The sequence below is a fragment of the Nelumbo lutea genome, chromosome 7, assembly GCF_056320005.1.
Source record: "Nelumbo lutea isolate HS-2025 chromosome 7, American lotus-T2T, whole genome shotgun sequence".
Classification (NCBI taxonomy): Eukaryota; Viridiplantae; Streptophyta; class Magnoliopsida; order Proteales; family Nelumbonaceae; genus Nelumbo; species Nelumbo lutea.
The window spans coordinates 15,307,638-15,326,985 of NC_142690.1; the positions used below are offsets into that span (position 1 = coordinate 15,307,638).

At 35.4% G+C, this 19,348-nt stretch overlaps 1 protein-coding gene across 1 annotated transcript; it reads right to left on the bottom strand.

Annotated features, from left to right (window-relative positions):
• Positions 1 to 10,798: 10,798 nt before the first annotated feature.
• LOC148845280 (disease resistance protein RPM1-like) lies at positions 10,799 to 14,445 on the bottom strand. The gene is made up of 3 exons (XM_088953745.1): positions 11,957 to 14,445; positions 11,783 to 11,858; positions 10,799 to 11,021 (listed from the first exon to the last, which is right to left on the bottom strand). The coding sequence occupies exon 1, from the start codon at positions 14,165 to 14,167 to the stop codon at positions 11,975 to 11,977; it is 2,193 nt and encodes a 730-aa protein (XP_088809871.1). The 5' UTR covers positions 14,168 to 14,445; the 3' UTR covers positions 10,799 to 11,021; positions 11,783 to 11,858; positions 11,957 to 11,974.
• Positions 14,446 to 19,348: the final 4,903 nt, after the last annotated feature.

Sequence of the window (19,348 nt, forward strand, 5' to 3'; positions counted from 1 at the left end):
ATAATATTTGAATCTATTACTAGAAACATAGGGGAGGGTCCTCAAACATTAAAAAAAAAAACAATTTTAATGATCTACTAGAAACTAACTGATAAGACGGTTGATGGCTTTTCCCTTATTAACAAGCTTCACAAAGAGTACTTTTAGATTGTAATATAGGAAGACCATAATTGGAGATGACCCACTTCGTTGTGCGAACTACAAGATGTCCTGAACATGCATGCCACTAATCAATGGATGCACGTTCACCAACCAATGTGTGTTGCACCTTATTAAATGACAATCCAACTACTGAAGCTGCAACTTGGGCCGGGTTGGCCCGAACTCAAACCTAACTCAATCCGAAAATGTTGAATTGGGTTGGGTCGGGTTGATGTTCGGATTAGAGTTAGGGTTGAAATTCATGAACCCGATTTTATTCTGTATTAAGTTAGGGTTGACCCTTTAGGCAATCTGACCCAACTCGAACCCGATTTTATAGTACAAGTCATATATAAATATATGCTATATGTAATATATAACATACATTGATTTGTTTAGATGCATGATATTTGTATAGCCCCACTACATAGTATCATGTATTTCTTTTCAGATAATCACTTCACTTAATCCTAATCAGAAAGACTAAAACTTTAATAACATTAATTTATGTTTTTTAAAAATTTTATTCTTCATCTCCTCTATGTTCTTTGCTGCCCAAGATAGATCTATTGTAAGTCATAACACTTGTTTTTCTGAATTTTGTACCAAAAGAGCAAAAAAAAAAAAGTCAACAAACAAGTACTAATGAAACATAGGATTAATATATGTACTGAAAGTTGAGTTGAGATCTAAAATCGAAAAATCCTATGAGGTTTTAAGGGATGGAAGCAAGGTTGGCTTGGGCCCAACCCAACCCAAAATTAACTTTGGGTTGAGTTAGGGTTAAAGGAATTTAGTTAGAGTTAGGGTTAGGATTGGGGGTTTAAAACTTAGGATTAGGTTAGGATTGGCCTCAACCCGACCTAATCCAGCCTGACTTACAACCCTACAACTACCGGAAGTTGATATAAACTATGCTTACTAGGTCCTCGTAGAAGGGTGGTCTAAAATTCAAAATATGTATTATTGTCTTTCACAAAATGTGAAATTGAGAACAAATTGTTTGCCATTATAGGAATATGAAAAATATTATTTAATGCAAAGAATGACCACCAACATTCGAGAGAGAAGAACCAATATGGTGAAAATGCAAACTTGGTATGGCCTAATATAATCATACTTGAGATACAAATTTGGATGTAGCAATGCACCATTGCTTGCATGAAAGGCTATAGGAGACATGTCACCATGATAGGATATGCCAATGACTTTCTCTATCTGGTTGGATACAATTAGCTCATCTCAAATAGCTCGGCCTAGCTGACCACCTCATCCCTATTTATGGTTTGAGCATTGGAGTGATTCGCCTAGGCAGAGAGCCACCTAGGGGCGCTTTTGAACTTCAATTTGCTCATTGTACAAATTCATTTGCTACTTGTCTACCTCAGCTTGAATAACACCAATGCCCCACATGCATTGGGCCGTGGGGCACACTCTGTGGAGAGCCAGCCCATAGGCAGTTGGAAACTATGCTATTAGCGTATTCACACACATTTTACTTTTAGCAGATCCTGCCACCTACATTGATTTATTAAAATGGGGATTCAGGGATAGGGAATACAGTGTGCACATTAGGCCCATTGTTCATATCTAAATCTCATGCATCCTATCTCAAAGAAATCCGGATTTGCTTCCGTAAAAGTATACCTAGCACCAGCCTTTTAACACTTTCATCCATGCATTGGGAACATCTCTCATACTTGTATATTGTGATTCATAGAAAGTTATTCCTAATGAATAGCTGCCATGTGCAATGAGATTGGTGTGAGCAAATCCAACTTCATTTCAAAGCAAATCCAAAAAGATAACATCATTATGGGTATTGGTTAACCTTGATGTTTGCTTCTACAACCTCTCAATTGTTTCCACTATGGCTGGTGCATGGGCACCACATTATAGTAGTACAAATAATAATAATAATAAGGGGTAACCTGTCCCCTAAACCCTTAACCCTAACCTTAGTGGTAGTGAGATTTGATCCCAGGTCCCACTACAACCAATAACTAGAGAACCCATCAATTGAACCACCATCAGTTGGTTTTCATGCTAAACAGTTGATTTTGTGTATTTCTCACAATTTATAATTTACACAAAAAGGAAGAAGTTTTAAGTTCAATAACTAAAAACAAAAAAAAAAAATGTTTTTCTACTATTTTACATGTAAAGAACTAGAAATATATAAGAACTTTGATGAATAACTGTTGCTTCATTTTTTTCTTAAAATTATATTTTTAAATAACAATTGTGCATTGCATGGGTCACCACTAGTTATTAGTTTCTTCCACAATATACATCTATCAGTGCTCATGCCCATATTTTTGTTAAGCCTGTTAACGAGCGAGGCTTTGACCTAGAATTGATAAGAATTTGGCTTTGTTGTATTTCCATTTCAGGCCAATGTAGTTATATGGGTCACCATCAACATACAGTCTATGACCAGAAGCTGACTGGGTCAGAATAATTTATGATGGTTTTTCTTCTTAAACCAGAAGGAAGTGAAAATAGAAAATAAAAAATGCAGAGTATCAATGATACTGATAATTAAAGATTTGAATCCCATCTTCATAATTGTTAATTCATGTCTCACTCTTTGTCATTACAAGTAAAATGCATTATCTCTAAGTCCAACAATTGAAAACCATAATCTAGAATTCACTAATGATCTTATGATCAATACAATGACAATGCAAGCATCGGTTTTGTCATGAAACAACCTGGTGATAGGTAGGTCATTGCAGCCAGATGGTCAATTTGCAAAGCCCTTAATAGCTATGATGCAGAGCTACGTGCAGTCATCAAGGACTTGGAATCTACTATAGAGTTGTAACGCCAATCGGTGTGAGTTTTCTTGGATGTTGAAGTAATAGTAAAGAAATTAAACCATATAGTAATGGATCATACATGGATCGATCAAATGTATTATGGACATTTACCTTGCACAACTATATCTATAATATAATTTAATATCCCCTCTTTTTCTTCAATTGAATTGTCGCAAATGGTTCATATAAATTTTCTTTCTATTATTGATTTGAACATCATTATTTATCATTTTAATTATTTAATTGGATTCTGCTAAACCTTTCACCATATAGCACTAAAAGCACCAACATGACACATGATTTGGTATAGAAATTGGCAACTTAAGATGAACTGAACTGATTAAACAAAAACTGATCCAACAAAACATTGATTTATTAGTGGAATTCACTTTTGCTATGACATGATTTGAATATGCATGACTAAAACCTCAAATTCAAAGCATTAGATTTTTAGTTGTGGCCCCACCATCATATTTTTTCATCTAATTCAAGTATTCAAAGTAGGAGCTCAGATCTTGCCCAAACACAGTTCTCACATTCTTATCCACTATAGTCATGTATTGGGAATATTTTTCTTATCATTCATGAAGAGATGTTTGCAATAAATACCAAGTAATGTCTTGTGGATATGGATGGAGAAGAATTCATGGCTAAGAGATTACATCTTCGCCCCATAGGGAGCCACCCCACAATGCCCCACAGTACTTCCCTGTCGTGTATTGGGAACATTTCCCAATGATGCATTGTGGAGTGATGATGTGAACTCAGTGCGGTAAATGTAGTTTAATTGTTATGAGTGAAGAGGATTCAGGGGTAGGGAGAAGAGCAGGGTGGGCATTAGGCCCATTGACCATGCTTGATCCCATCATATTCCATAGGAAGGTCCACTAACCATCTTAGTTCACATCTGTGCCCTATACGTGCTCCACATACACATCTCAGCATGCATTAAAAATATATCTCATACTTGTCATTCGGAGATGTTCCCAATACACAGTTGAAATACACTATGGGGTATAGATATAAATTCCTAACCCTGACCCCAACACTGCCTACCTAATGTGGGATTAATGAAGCCCAAGGTTGTGTTGTTCACAGTGCACCTTTATTATGCACCTATGCTACGTATTAGATTTTTTTCTTTTTTTCCTTTTTCTTCATTCAACCGTTAGTGGATTTGTATTGTTAATTGATTGGGTCTAATTCGGGACAAGGTGTATTACTCCAAAACCGATTGTTAACTGGTTTCATGAGATACACCCGTAACTGGAACCAATTATTAATCGAGATACTCTCGTAACTTGAAACTTTATTTTTGGTAACATAACCTAATGAAAAAGATAATGAAATAGTTAACTTACTAAGTATGTGTTTGAATATTTGATAGGATGTTTTGTTAACTAAAATTATTTTTTATAAATAATATCTATTAAATTTATCTTTTAGACATAAAATACAATAAAAAGTATAAAAAAAGAAACAGTTATACTTGTAGTAATAGCATGGCATGTGGTAGTAGAACTGACCTAAGTAAAAAAAGAACCTTTCTACAAAACACAAAAACCTAAGACAAAAAATATCATTTTGAACCCCTCTTCCTCGTTGACACAAATAAAGGTGAGACGGGCAGGAATCATACAAGGGGCCTTAGTAGACAATGTTCTTCACTCTTTATTAGTTTATTTGTAATCAGTTCATTACTGGTCTGCAACCAAGGTTTAAAGTATTGGAAATGTTAAATGTATTGGAAAGGCAGTTTAAAGAAACATATTAGGATATGTCTTGGATATACATGTATAGAGAAAATTTAAGATATGCATAGAAATACTATAAATACTTCTATAAATCATAAAAATACATCAATAACATTAAATATAAGACCTCAATGAGGTATATATACATTAAATTAATATATTTTAATGGTTTTATGAAAATGAAAAATTCCCAATCAGTACCCTAAACCTTGGCTCGAGTGACAATTTGGTCCCCGAACTTTAAAATGCGACAATCCAATACCCGAATTTTCAAAATATGACAATCCAGTACCTGAACTTTTAAAATGTGGCAATCCATTAGCTACCATTAACCAATCTGTTAATCAGCCGTTAAAAGACATTTGAAAAGTCAAAATGTCCTAACAATGCCATCTAATTCTCTTTGCCAATCATCCAAATGTTGACAAAAAATTGAACAGTTCCAAATCCTATCCTCTTCTACTCAAAAAAATTGGTGACTGTTTAGAAAAATAAAGAATTTGGGGTTGTTCATTTTATTGTCAATGTTTGGATGGTTGATAAAGAGATTAGATGGCATTTTTCATTTACCTCTGCCATTTAATTGGATGGTTGGGTTAAAAACTAAAAAGCAGAATTGACCTAAGAAAGAAAATAATAAAAATGAACTATCAATGTGATACAAAAAACAATACATGTTCTACCAATCAAAAGAAGAAAAAAAAAACATTATTTTTTATTTAACTCTAAACCTAGTAGAAACAATCAAACACAAAATTGCAATTCAAGAGGGTATAAGTATTGTCAAACAACAACAACTATAAGTGTTGATTATATAAACCAAAACACTTTGATAGTAAAGCCAAGTAAAGGAATCCCAAATCATGGTAGTGAAAACATTTAATGAAATGTAACATAATTAAAAGAAATTCTCTTCACCAACATCCTCTATCTAATTGTCTTCATCTAATTCATCTCCTACATTTGGTGCATGCATAGTTCATCATCATCAACTTCCATCTTGATCCATTCATTTTGATTATGGGTAACATCAAATGTGTCTTCTGCAACTTGTTCAACTGGTTACTCTATGTTAACACATAACTCATCACCCATATCATATATATCCCTAACTTTAGCATGCATGACCACAAACCAATCCTTGTGACTCTCATGTTCAACATAAAATACCTTTTTCACTTGTGATGTCAATACAAAAGGATCATCAGTGATATCATTACTCGTGTATTTTAAATTATTGAAATTCACAAGTGTGAATCCAAAACTATCTTTCTTGCAACCTCTATTGATATCAACCCAATCACATTTAAATAGCACAAGCTTAAATCTACTAGAATAATCTAATTGAATAATGTTTGTCAATGCACCATAGTAATTGATTTCACCCTCAATAAACCGCCTGACCCGTGCACTAGCATAGCTCATAGTCTTAACAGTCACAACAACCCCACTGTTTTGGCTTTTCAAGAACCTCTCACATCGTTTTATGCAAAACCTGAAACCATTAATGATATAGCCTGACTTCTTGACACTTCAGTTAAACCACGAGCTAACCATCTAATTTCATCACTAACTTGTTCATTCCCTTGCTCAACCATCCATGCAACCTAGTACATTTTATAAATGATTAATGTATATACCTAAAGTGTAATTACTAAGTAGGAAAACACATCATCTAAAATTATGTTTACCCTCTTACGAAACTACTCATGAAAAGATTGACTTTGAATCTTCTCGATTTCATATTGTGATAGGCGACATCCACGAGTTTATCTCTTAATAACCGAAGCATGTTGTCTACATTTAAAATGCCATCAACGGAAGTAAATCCAAAGATTATCTATACCCCTAGGCAACAACAAAAAAGAAAAAGAAAATGTGAATCATATCGATGTGCTTGTATCAATGTTTTCTTGTCAATGACAACACATTGCATCCTTTTTCGCTTTTTTACATTAAACTCATGTTACCCCTTTTGACCTACTGGTCTTCCAGGAGTATATAAGAGAGATGTCTATGTTTCTAAATAACAATTTGGTTCATCATTTCGTCTAGGTCGGTTAAACCTAGTATCAACTCCTAAAAGGTACTGTGAATAAAAGTTCAAGCACTCATGTGCCAAATACCCCTCTAGATTTGCTTTATTACGCACAAAGGACTTAAGTGTAAGAAGGTACCTATATGTATACAATTTGAAAAAACGGTTATAAGTAATTCAAATTTTTAAACATTATAAGGTATAACTAGAAATATAAGAAAAAATTAAGTTATACCTCTCAATATGATACATCTATCGGTAATGTACTGGACCACCAACTTTAGCCACAGAAGCTAAGTAAATTACCAAATATAATAGTGAAAAAAGATGGAGGAAATATCTTCTCCATCTAATAAATTGTGATTGCAACTCGAGATTCAAGTCACTCAAGATCATGTAAAATAAGAACCTTAGAATAGATTTTCTTGAAAAAATGACAAATTATAACTGAACTCACTTTATTAGGAAAAGACCCTTTATGGCTATAAGAAGAAGTTCGTGCATCAAAACATGACAATCATAACTTTTGAGGCCTATGATCTTGCATTGTTTGAGTTGCACATAATGTGAGATATTACAAGAATATTCTTCTGGAACTCTTACATTCTTGAGAACCTTCAAAAAATCTTCTTTCTCTTTTGAAGACATTTGGCAACAAGCTCTAGAAAAGAATTTGGTATTACTACTAGGACGTGTCTTTAGATGAAGTACACTTCTTATACCCATATTTTCAAGGTCACGTCATGCTTTGTAATTATCATTGGTTTTCTTCTCCTGATTCAACAACATGCCAAGAATATTATCACAAACATTTTTTCTATATGCATGACATCAACATTACGGTGCAATAGATGGTATTCCCAATAAGGCAATGTAAACAAAATGCTCTTCTTCCATGGTTGTGGCCCATCTACATTAGGATCCAAGGTTCTCTAATTGCCTTAACACTATAGTACCAGAAGGAGGCTTAGGTGCACTTTCCAATTTTTCATTTCCATCAAAAGCTTTGCTATCGTATCTAAACTTATAGTTTTCCTCTAACCATCAATGATGACACATGTAACAATATTTTTTGCTATGATTTAACCATAAAGAGGCAGTTTCAAAACCACAAAAGGGGCATGCATATTTTCCTTTAGTACTCCATCCAAATAAGTTAGCATATGCAGGAAAGTCTTTTATAATCCACATCACTGTTGCATGCACTCAACAGATTTCTTTTGTGAAAGCATCAAAAGTCCCATTCCCAATTTCCCACAGCTGTACCAATTCTTCTATCAAATGTTGCATGTATACATCCATCTTATTATGGATGCTTCATGCACATCCATGGAGGAAAATTGTAAGGGATTAATATAACAGGCCATGTGCTATAAGTAATGCCCATAGTCTTGAATGGTTTAAAGCCATCAAAACTTAACCCTAGACGAATATTACGAAGGCCGGAGGCAAAATCAGGATATCGAGAACCAAATCCTTTCCAAGGTAAGGAGTCTGCAAGATGCTTCAAGAGTCCATCCTTAGTTCGACCCTCCTCATGCTACCTCATGAAGAAGTCTCGCAACACAAGAAAAGTCTATGCAATCTTGGTTTTAGGGGAAACCAATGCAAGATCTTTGCAAGTATCTTCTTTCTCTTTCCAATTGTAGACTATTCATTAGATTCTACTTCTTCAATGGTTGGTTTCCATCTTGAACACCCACACTCAGAACATGATTTGTTGTTAGCATTATCCTTCCAATGCAACATGCAATCACCAAGGCAAGCATGGATCTTTTCAAACCCAAACCTAACCCCGAGATGAGCTTCTTTGTATCATAGTATGACTCTAGTAAGGTATTCCTATCTAGCAATGCATCTCTTAGTATCTCCAATAACATAGAGAATGATTTGTTACTCCACCCATGAATATATTTTATGTGGCACAAATGCATAATGAATGACAACTTTGTGTACTTTGTGCAATTTGGGTAGAGATTTCGTTCAGCATCTTTCAATAACTCATAAAACTTATTTGTAGTGCTCCCCCCTCTAGGTTATCGAATACCTTGTTCTTCCATTATCTCTCTCCTTTCATATTAACATCTCGACCCTCATCCACTGTATGCATTTGAAAAACATCTTGTAAGCCAAGTTAGCTTGGGTACCTCGGGCACCTCGACCAAGACCGAGGTCTGAGCAGCTCGCAATGGCCTGACCAGCCGAGGTGACACATAGCCAACTTCTAGAAGCAAACTAGTTGTCTCTAAACTCTCCGGGATCACGTCACACGCCTGCCTTATCCTTATCCTACCCAGATCGGGTGGACTCAATAAGCCTTATCAAGTAGCACGAATTTCACCTCTTGGCATAAAACAGATTCCTAGTAGTGCTGGATGAATATCTCAGAAGTGTTTCGTGAGACCTACGGTAGCTCACCTATATAAGGGCACCAACCCCAACGTCTTAAGGTACGCGCGATTTATTGCTCACTAGCCTACTTGCTATCAAGCTTTCAGCTTACATTACTAACTTAAGCATCAAAGTGCCCAGACCGGGAAGACATCCCGAGCCCTCTAAACATTGTTTTCTTGCAGTTCGACTGGCTAACTAAGCAACTAACGTCCAAGCTGCCCTCCAGCTAAGAGCATCCAGATCGTGCACCATCAGGTCCCATGCTACATTTTGGATTTTATTGTTCATCCAAAATGTAGGCATACAAACAATTAACATTTGGCTCCTATACACCTTCACTACCTTAATTCTAATGAAGTAGCTCCATTTAGCAACCTCATTACGCTAAGGTTCATAAGGATCTTCAACTAAGGAGGCTAGCGCCATTGTAACGTTTCTTGTTAAGATAACCAATGGGTAAAGGTGGCCACTAGCTGAGCTCTTCACGAGCTACTTGAGTTCGTCTTGGCTCAATTTCAACTGAGCTCGAGCCCAATTTATAGGTTCATTTATTAATTGAGTCGAGCTCGAATAGCTACATAATAATAAAAATAATAATAATAATAATAATTATTATTATTATTATTATTATTATTATTATTATTATTATTATTATTATAGAATATAATATATATAATAAAAAGATTATATATATAATATTTTTAGTTTTATATATAATAATAACTAATTCTTATAATTCTTAATTTTTTAAATATCAAATAAAAAATATTTTTACATATAATTTTTTATTTTTATAAAATATTTTTCTCAAGTCAAGCTTGAGCTTACGAGCTTTTGACTTGAGTCGAGCTCGAACTCAAGGTTCTAGCTCGAATCAAACTCGAATTCAAGCCTCATACTACCTTGGCAAACCGAGCTCGAATAACTAGCTATTCGGTACGGCTCTTCTCGATTTCACCCCTAGCAATGGATAGACCCTATGTGTGCAACCACAAATCAACTCTATCTAATTTGTAGGCATACAAAAAAAGTATCAGGCTGTGCCTTTGTCATGATCACGTAATCATCATATATAGTCCATAGTCCCCTGCTACCAAAGACACCATCTCGATTATTAGGTGTTGGAAACTTGGCACAATAAGTATCATCAATAAATTCAGCACAATAAGTATCTAATTTGTAGGCATACAAAAAAACTTTGTCATGATCACAGTCGTACTCTTTCTATGAATGGGTATCACCTTCCCTCCTTTAGGTTGGAATGGTTTTTGCGTATAAGAGGTTTCTTTTGTATAAGAACCACATTTTACACTATATATACAACTGTAGAAGCTCTATCATTTAATACTTTGGCTGAGTTTGGAAAGAGTACAAATGCAAATATGTAAAATGCAAAACCTTATATTTTATATACATTTATACTGTACATATTTACATTTGTACTCCTTCCAAACTGAGCCTTGTAGTCAATGGGCATTAACAATGAAATATATAAAAAATCTGAACTACATTGAGCTTGAGTGTATGGCTTGAATAGGCCTGGCCAAATTTAATTACCTTGATTTGAAGTTATTCCAAACTTACAAATTTTAATTCCATCTATTGCTATCTACCAATCCACATGTTAGATGTTATAATACAACAGTAAATTATCAAATTATCCACTGGATTTTAATAAAAATTCATATATAGTTAATGCATGCCCATAAAAGAACAATTTTGTTTAGACGTACCACACCATATCACAAAATAAAATAATGCTAAACAAAACGTTGGAAGCACAATAACAAACAAATTTAAAGCATATAAAAAATTCTTCAAGGATGCCTCCTTCTAAATCTCCCAACGATTACTTGCATCAAAGCTTCCCAACTGCCCATCAATCATCAAAAAATGAAAAGCATAATTAGAAAATTAATTGAAATCAATCTATGACTTATCATGGCAAACTTCAGTCCTATTCAGAATCAACCATTCATTAACACAGAAAAGGGCTGTAGTCCAATAGACTTATAAGCCTTGAGATAGGAGAGCTTCTCTTTCAAACACGTGGCTAGGTTTGCTACTAAGAAGAATGGTAGGACTAAATAAATTATAAATTTATAATTCAGTGTAAATGCCCACATTATGGCCAATTCTGTAAACAGGTCGGATTTCAACCCTTAAGGTTCAGTTTGGAAGGAGTATAAATAGCAAAAAACAAATATGTAGAATGCAAAACCTTATTTTTTGTATTATATTGTATGTAATTTATACAAATACATGTATTTGTACTCTTTCCAAACTGAGCCTAAATATCTAGAGCTGATGTGAACTTGACCCAGTTCATGCTCATGCCATGGACCATATCATGGCACCATCATGCTACAACGAACATACAATGTCATGGCTGAACCCCATGCTTTGTAAACAGAGCAAGTAAAGATTAAAATACTGGTTCTAATGATGACTATAGGAGAACTAAGACTAGTCAAATAGAAAATAAAATGGTCTAATAGCTTAGAGGAAGGTTGGATTTCAATTTGATTAGTTGGGTTTTAGTTGGGTTGATTTTCAAGTGACAGATTTCGACCTAAACATGTTATTACAGAACAAAATAATAAGGTGATAAGAAAAAGCAGAGCACTGGATACCTGCATCGTCCCAGACAGTTTCTTTACCCTTCCCTTGGATAAAAATCAAGTTCACCTTGTTACTCTAATAGCCGATCTGATCAAAATGATGGTTACCGTCAGATTCATGGATTTGGTGCTATGAAATAAAAAAAGAATTAATTAATTTTTTATCCGAGTATGCAATTGCAATACCATTTAGTCATCAAGATCTCAAACATCCATTTGCCACCGTCCTTCGAACAGATTCATAAAATGAACAATTGGAATATGTGCGATTCTGTGATGATCATTGCCTTTCGGTCGTAGCCTTCCCTTAAATTCATTTGGCATTTCCTTGAACAAGAGCGTTTTTAGCTCATTGAGGTGTTCAATGCCTAATGGTGCATTCTCCAGCATTTCACAACCACTTATGTACAAGTTTTCGAGTTGAGGCAGTGCTCCCTCTTCTATTGTCACCATTCTCAATCTTTCTAATCTCTCAAGATCTAGATTCTCAAGTTTCTGAAACCCTCCCGATTGAAAACATAATTGTTCTCCATCGTAAGCATGGATGAGATTAAGACGTTTAAGCTGAGGCAAACATTTTAGGCCTTCAAGTGGGTCATCCTTCATTTTAGACCACCTTAAGTCCATCCTACACAAATTATGCAACGAAGGAATCCAATGGGGTAACTTCTCTAAACGCCCTTGCAAACATAAAGTTCGAAGAAAATGAGGAGGAGAAGATAGAGATTCCAGGTCAAGAATCTCCCCCTTTTCAGTTGCAAATATACATAATGATTGAAGGCAGTTCATGTTCTCCATGGAAGAGCATAGGTTTATTCCATCTTCTCTTTTTAACTTGATAATCCCCAGTCGTCTCAATTGGACCAATCTCCCAAGCGTTGTAATTAGGTCACTCCCTGTACTCACATCTATGTAGCATAGCTTTTGAAGAGATTCCGAATTTCCAATTCCACTTGGCGCCTTAAATCCTTGATGATGAAATACAACATGAGGTCCAAAGTTGTAACGGTAAACAAGAAGATGTCTTAGTTTATGGAGGTTGAGGATTCCAATGGGCAACTCAGACACACAGGTTTGTTTAAGATCCAAGGTCTCAAGGTTTTGGAGCTTCTTGATGGAATTTGGAATCTCTTTCACCATAGTTTTCCTCAAACTTAAATACCTTAAATGGGAAAAATTGGTGAATTCCTCTGGAAACTCCTCCAAAGGGGCACCTCTCAAATCCAACACCTTGAGCAGCTTTAGGGTAGAAAAAAACGCACCATTTCTATATATGTTGGACAATGTATCCACCCTAAACATGAACAGAGAGCGAAGGTGGGTGAAGTTCTGTTCTGGTGCTACTTCTTGGCAACTATTATCGATTGATAGGCGTCTGGTTATTTTACCTACCATTGTATCCTTCTTATCATCATCACCACCAATTATGGTTACAAAGTTCTGGTCCTTTGCTTTAGAGACAATCATAATTCGGATGAAGTCATGAACTCTGCATGTTTTGATTCGTCCATCATAAGTTGTTTCTGTTATTTGGATGAGGCTTCTATTAACAAACTCATACAAATAGCTCTCTCCAACCTCTTCTAAGGTCTTTCCTTGTCTTCTTTGGATAAATCCTTCTGCCATCCATATCCTAATCAGTCTCATCGCCTCTATAGATTCATCCTCAGGAAAAATACTTAAACACAAGAAACAGGATTTTAGATGGTAAGGCAGATCATTATAGCTTAGAGACAATATTTCCATCACTTTCTTAAATATATCATCATTTTGTAGCTCACCACCCAAGCTGCGATCGAACATCTCCCATTCTGTCAAAGTCCTCTGTTTTGTTGATAAAACACCACCGACTGTCACAATTGCTAGTGGCAAACCTCTACATTTCCTCACAATGCTTCCAGAGAGCTCCTCCAGTTGTGGAGGACAGTTATTCTCATCCACAGACCAAAAAGTCTTTTTGCAAAATAGAGTCCAAGACTCTTTTTCACACAAGGGTTGAAGACGATATGTCTGAACGAAATAGTTGTTGCAAGAAGCAGCTATATCAACAGAACGTGTTGTGACTATTATTCGACTCTTACGGTCGCAATCAATAAAGATATGCCTAATGGAGTCCCAACGAAATTTGCTCCACGTGTCATCAAGAACGATTACATACCTCTTATGCTTCAGAAATTTCTTGAGTGCTAGCTTGAGTTCTGTCTCCTTCATTGCATCTAACCTTTGAGGAACTGGCTCCTTACTTTCTTCGCAGAGTTGCCTCATCATGTCTTTCAGTAATTCATCAAGCTTAAATGACTGGGATACAGAAATCCAGATGTGGATGTTGAAGTATACCTTCACTCTTCTATCATCAAATGCTTGCTTGACAAGCGTTGTCTTGCCTACTCCACCCATGCCAACCACCAAAAGTACTCCAAGGCGTGGACTGCACTTCACAAGAAACTCAATGATTTCCTTCTTTGGTTTGTCAATCCCCACGAGATCAGCTTCCTCGAGTAGAAGAGAGTCTCCTCTGAGGTCATACCAAGTATCACTCGCAAAATTTGAATTCGGGCCTTGATCCAGCCTACCGAAATTAGATCGTTGGAGTCTTTGTGAGATTTCATCTACTGTAGCTTTAATCTCTAGTATCTGTGGGAATATCGGATGCCTTCCTATCAACTGTTTGATGGAAAGGTTTGTGTGATGTTTCTATATATTTTACAGAATTACAGTCCATGGAATTTGCAGTAAGAAAGCGAAGGTACGAAACAAAAGGCTGTGTGAACCACTTTTGCTTCTTGGGTCACAGTCAGGGGTGGAACAGGAAGGACATTGGGCGTCTGGTTTTTCTACTTGCCAACTATCAGTGGGACCTGGGAAGAATTTTTCTGCGAAGAGAATGAAATGGCTAAATCTTGGTTCCAATAGGCCTGTCCCTCATTAATAATATTATCCTATTTTCCTGTATTGAACTCTGGATTTTGGCTAGATCTTATTACCAATTGATCAACCATCAATGGTATAAATTAAAAGGGTCCACCATATCATGCATATAATTGCAATTGCAACCTATTATTTTGCAATTACCCATTTTCATCCTCAGTTTGAAAGGAGTACAAACACAAATATCAAGTGCAAAATCTTGTATTTTGTATGTATTTTTACTATATACATTTGTTTTTGTAATCTTTTCAAATTGAGTCATAGGCTGCATTTGAAAATGATGCAAATAAGTGTGAATGCAAAACTATACATTTTTTTATTTGTACTCTTCCCAAAGTGAGTACATCGGTGGTGTTTTACTTCGAACCAAGGTGTTTTTTTATGTTTTTTTTTTTTCAAAATCAATTCAAAGGGGTTGGTTTAAGTCTCGGATACCCTCTGAACCATGGTCTGGCCCGATACAACCTCTATAGGGGTGTATCGGGAAATTATCGGCACGATACGGACCGATATGTATTGATACTTTGAACCTTACATCAAATTGTAAAAAAGTGACCGTTGAGCTTCAAAAAGCATGATTGTTGTAGTATTATCCATGTAAAACTTTACTTTAGATGAAGTTTTAGATCAATTTACGAAGTAAAACTCCACTCCACAGAAACACGAATAAAACTGAATCGGAGTAGAGTTTTACATATGGATTTTCAATGTAATGCTTACGCTTGTAATAGATGTGGTTTGCTGAAATCTCCAAATGTGATAATGCGAAATGGATAAACAAACAAGCAACACTACTCAAGCTGCTCTCGAAGGCCAAAGCATATGCTTGTAGTGGGCCAAGGATTCTCTTATGCCTAACTGAGCAAAGGTAATAGGGGAGTACTACTGAAAGTTAATGTTGATGGAGCTATGGCTCAGCATGGTGTGAGTTTGGAAATAATTGTAAGAAACTCTGAAGGAAATCATGTGTGCAGAGGAGCATCGTATTTTAGTCCAAGATCAGCTGTTGAAGCAGAAGCTATAGCCTTCAAGGAAGGTATTCTTCATTGTTCAATTCGAAAATGGAGTTGAGCCTCCGTCAACAATCAATTCAATATTTGAAGATTGTATAGATTCCTGAGCAGAAAGCTCCCATTCATTAGAAAGTTCACATTCGCGAAAGATTGTATAGATTACTGAGCAGAAAGTTCCCATTCAATACAGTCAAACAAGTAGTTAATAAGGTGGTTGAAGCCCTTACAAAGTATTTAGTTATGTCTTCTATGAGCCAAACCTGAAAAACCAGGGCTCTATATTTTGTCATTGCTATTCTCGAAGCTGAAGACAATGAAAAAAAAAGGCTCGGTTAACTCGGTTTGTGTGCACCGAGTTTCATTTGCACTGATGTCCATCAGAGTGCAAATAGGTCAAGTCATGGTTTTGAAAATAGGACTAAACTGGATGGTTGGACTGGTTGATCAGGAACAGTCCAGACAATCGGTTCTGTTTCACCCTAAATTTGTTTTTGAGCCAAAAACTGTTGACTTGGTCAGTGACCCACTAACCCAGGTGATCGAACAATCGATCCAGACAACAGTTTTTAGTTGTTTTTGTATTTTAATTATTTTTAAATTTTTTAAATTAGAATAAATCATCCATTCAAATCAGATGGTTGGACCATTTGACCTGAAAAGCAGTGGCCAAAATGGTTCCATATCCGGTTTGGTCCAATTTTTAAAACCTTGGTTTAAGTGTAAAACCCGGTTTACTTTTGTTTCACACTTTCACTTCATCTTATTTGTTTGTAAGAAGTAAAGCAAGAAGCACAATGTAAGTACTCCCCACTTTATACGAGAGAGAAAAGAGGAAAGAGGAGAGTTATTTGAGAGGAGAGTATCATAAGAAGCAAGATGATGTGGTTTCCACTTTAGATGAGGAAGAATTGAAACAAGAGGGAAAATGGTACAAATTTTGCACCAATTTTTGAAATGCAAAATTTGCACTGTCAATGAATGCAGAGGATATGAAAATACAAAATTTCAATCAGATAGGGGTGTAAATCATAATTATAACCAAGCATATAAAAAAAATTGCTTTCAGTTGAGATCGGCACCGCAAACAAATAGAGCCTAAATAAATAAATTGTTCTTCACTCAAATTCACATGGGATTGCCGGAGTTTAATCAGAGAGTAAGAGAAAGTAAACTAATCAAAATTGGATAAAAATGTTAAAGTTATTTGGTGAATATAACTTATCCATCAAATTATAATAGTTGGGATAAGCATAACCACTTTGATAAAATTGAAAAGTAAAAGCAAGACTGTGACAAAAAGATTATGTTAAATAAGTCTAGAATGCAATGGGTATAGCAAACTTAAATAAAATTAGAAAACAATGACATGTCCTTTTAATTTATGGTTTTTTATTACAGAAGATTACTTTAGGCTGCATTTGGAAACGATGCAAATGGAGTGTAAATCCTGGTTCATGGTAAATTTGCACTTTGGTTTATGTTTGCCTGTGTTTGGCAACATTATATTTATTCATTGACAAATGACAGACCAATGCATATTTACATTGATAATAAGATGTAAAAGTACATCAATAAAAAAAAAGAAGTAAATTTGCATTCAATTGAACTTTTGATAAAAAAAAAAAGGTATATGCTTTATTGGAATTCATGTTTACATCTATTACAGCAAGTCTGTTTGGTAAGAAGGTAAATTTGTCAGTGCAAAATTAACCCAATTTTACAATTTTTATGAACTGTTTTACACTCTACATATTTGCATCATTTCCAAACGCAGCCTTAATCTCTTCCTCTGTTTTTGGTCATATTTGCTCGTAGACATCTTGAAACTTGTAATTCTCAATTAAAAGTTGGAGCATTCTATTGTATGGTCTCAACCGACTACCTCTATTCCAACTCTATTAAAAAACATGGAATGAATGGAATTTTGGTTTACTTTTGCTCCAGACTAGAACTTATAACATGGGCAGTGTGAATTTTATTTTAACTAGTACAATGTGTATAGCATTGGGTGTAAATGCATTTACATCAATTTTCATGGCATAAAATTTACAATAGTAATGAGTGCAAATGAGACAAAAACAAAATACAAACCTTAAGGACGGAGCCAAGGGTGGGCAAAGGGGGGGATCATGGCCCCCCTTCTGCATTGAAAGTCCCTACAATAACCATTTAATTCTTAACTAGATTTTGGTCCTCTACCCATGTTTTAGTTTTGGCCCTCCTATCCATGTTAATTAGTTTTTGCCCTCCCCCCAAGAAAAAACCCTAGTTCTACTCTTGATAAACCTTGTCAGATATGATGCAAATCATAATTACAAATAAATAGATGTAAAACTGAACCAGATGCAAAATTATTGTCTGATTCAGATCTTCACTGTAACCAAACACAGCCTCAGGCTCAGTTTTCTTGCAGTGTGAATTCCATTTCGACAATTGTAAATGCATTAGAATGCAAATATTTGGTTCATTTTTTATTTTGTCTTATTTATAAGAAGTAAAATGATATGATCCTCTCCCCATTATATGAAAAACGAAAGAAGAATGTGTACAGAACATTGGCATTGGCATGTTCACTCGTGATTGGTTCCACAGCCAAGTAAACACGCTTGTGTTTGCAACAGATCCCATACAACTAGGAAAAAGGTTATTTGTTTGGGAATGAAATAGAAAGCAAGATGATGTTATCCCGATTATATAAGAGAGTTTTGTTTTATAAAAGAGGTTTAAGGTGAAAGAAAAGTGGTAAAAATTTTACATTAGTTTTTATCCACCTTCCTCTTACATTAATTCTCTCTCATATAAAGCAGGGGCAACATCATCTTGCTTTTGAATGGCAGAAGTTGAATGATAATTCTCTCTCATATAAAATGGCAGAAGCTGAATGATAACATTGGCTATGAGTTAGAGCACGATTAGTAACTTAAAGGGCATCAACAGAATATGGTGTCAGTTATGTCTGAAATCTTGTTTCTTGCATTTGAACATCTTCCCTGAGGATAAATCGATTGAACGGATAAGACTAATTCGGTTATGGATGGCAGAAGGACTTCTCATAAAAAAAAGACCAGGAAATACAATAGAAGAAGTTGGAGAGAGCTACTTCTATGAGCCTATCATTAGAAGCTTAATTCAAATTGTAGAAACAACAAGTGATGGGAGAGCCAAAAGTTGCAGAATCCATGACCTTCTGCTCGAATTTATTCTTGCAAAGGTAAGGGACCAAAACATTTCAGCAACGTTGGATGTTGATGATTGGACGCCTATCGATCCATAGAAATTATTGTGGAAAAGTAGCAAAAAACGAGAACCTTGTGCACCTTCATTCTATCCCAACTCATTTACCATAACACTCTTCTATGGTTGAAGGCTTCTGAAGGTGTTGGATTTGATAGGTTTCGGAATTGAGTTGCTTTCAGATGAATTTATCAACGTGTTGCTTTCAGTTGATAAATGAATTTATCAACTCATTTACCATGTCAATGGGATTTTGATTCCCATCGACCAAGAAATTCATATTCTTTTTTCAGATTTATGTGGGGATCAGGAAAATTTTATTTTTCTGGTAGGTGCCACCCATCTCCCAAGTGGGTAAATAATTTTCCCACCTAAGGGAAGTTGCCAACACTTGGATAGGACA

What these genes read in the sequence shown, in the direction of transcription:
- LOC148845280 (XM_088953745.1), bottom strand. Translation starts at nt 14,167, where the DNA reads ATGGGTGGAGTAGGCAAGACAACGCTTGTCAAGCAAGCATTTGATGAT.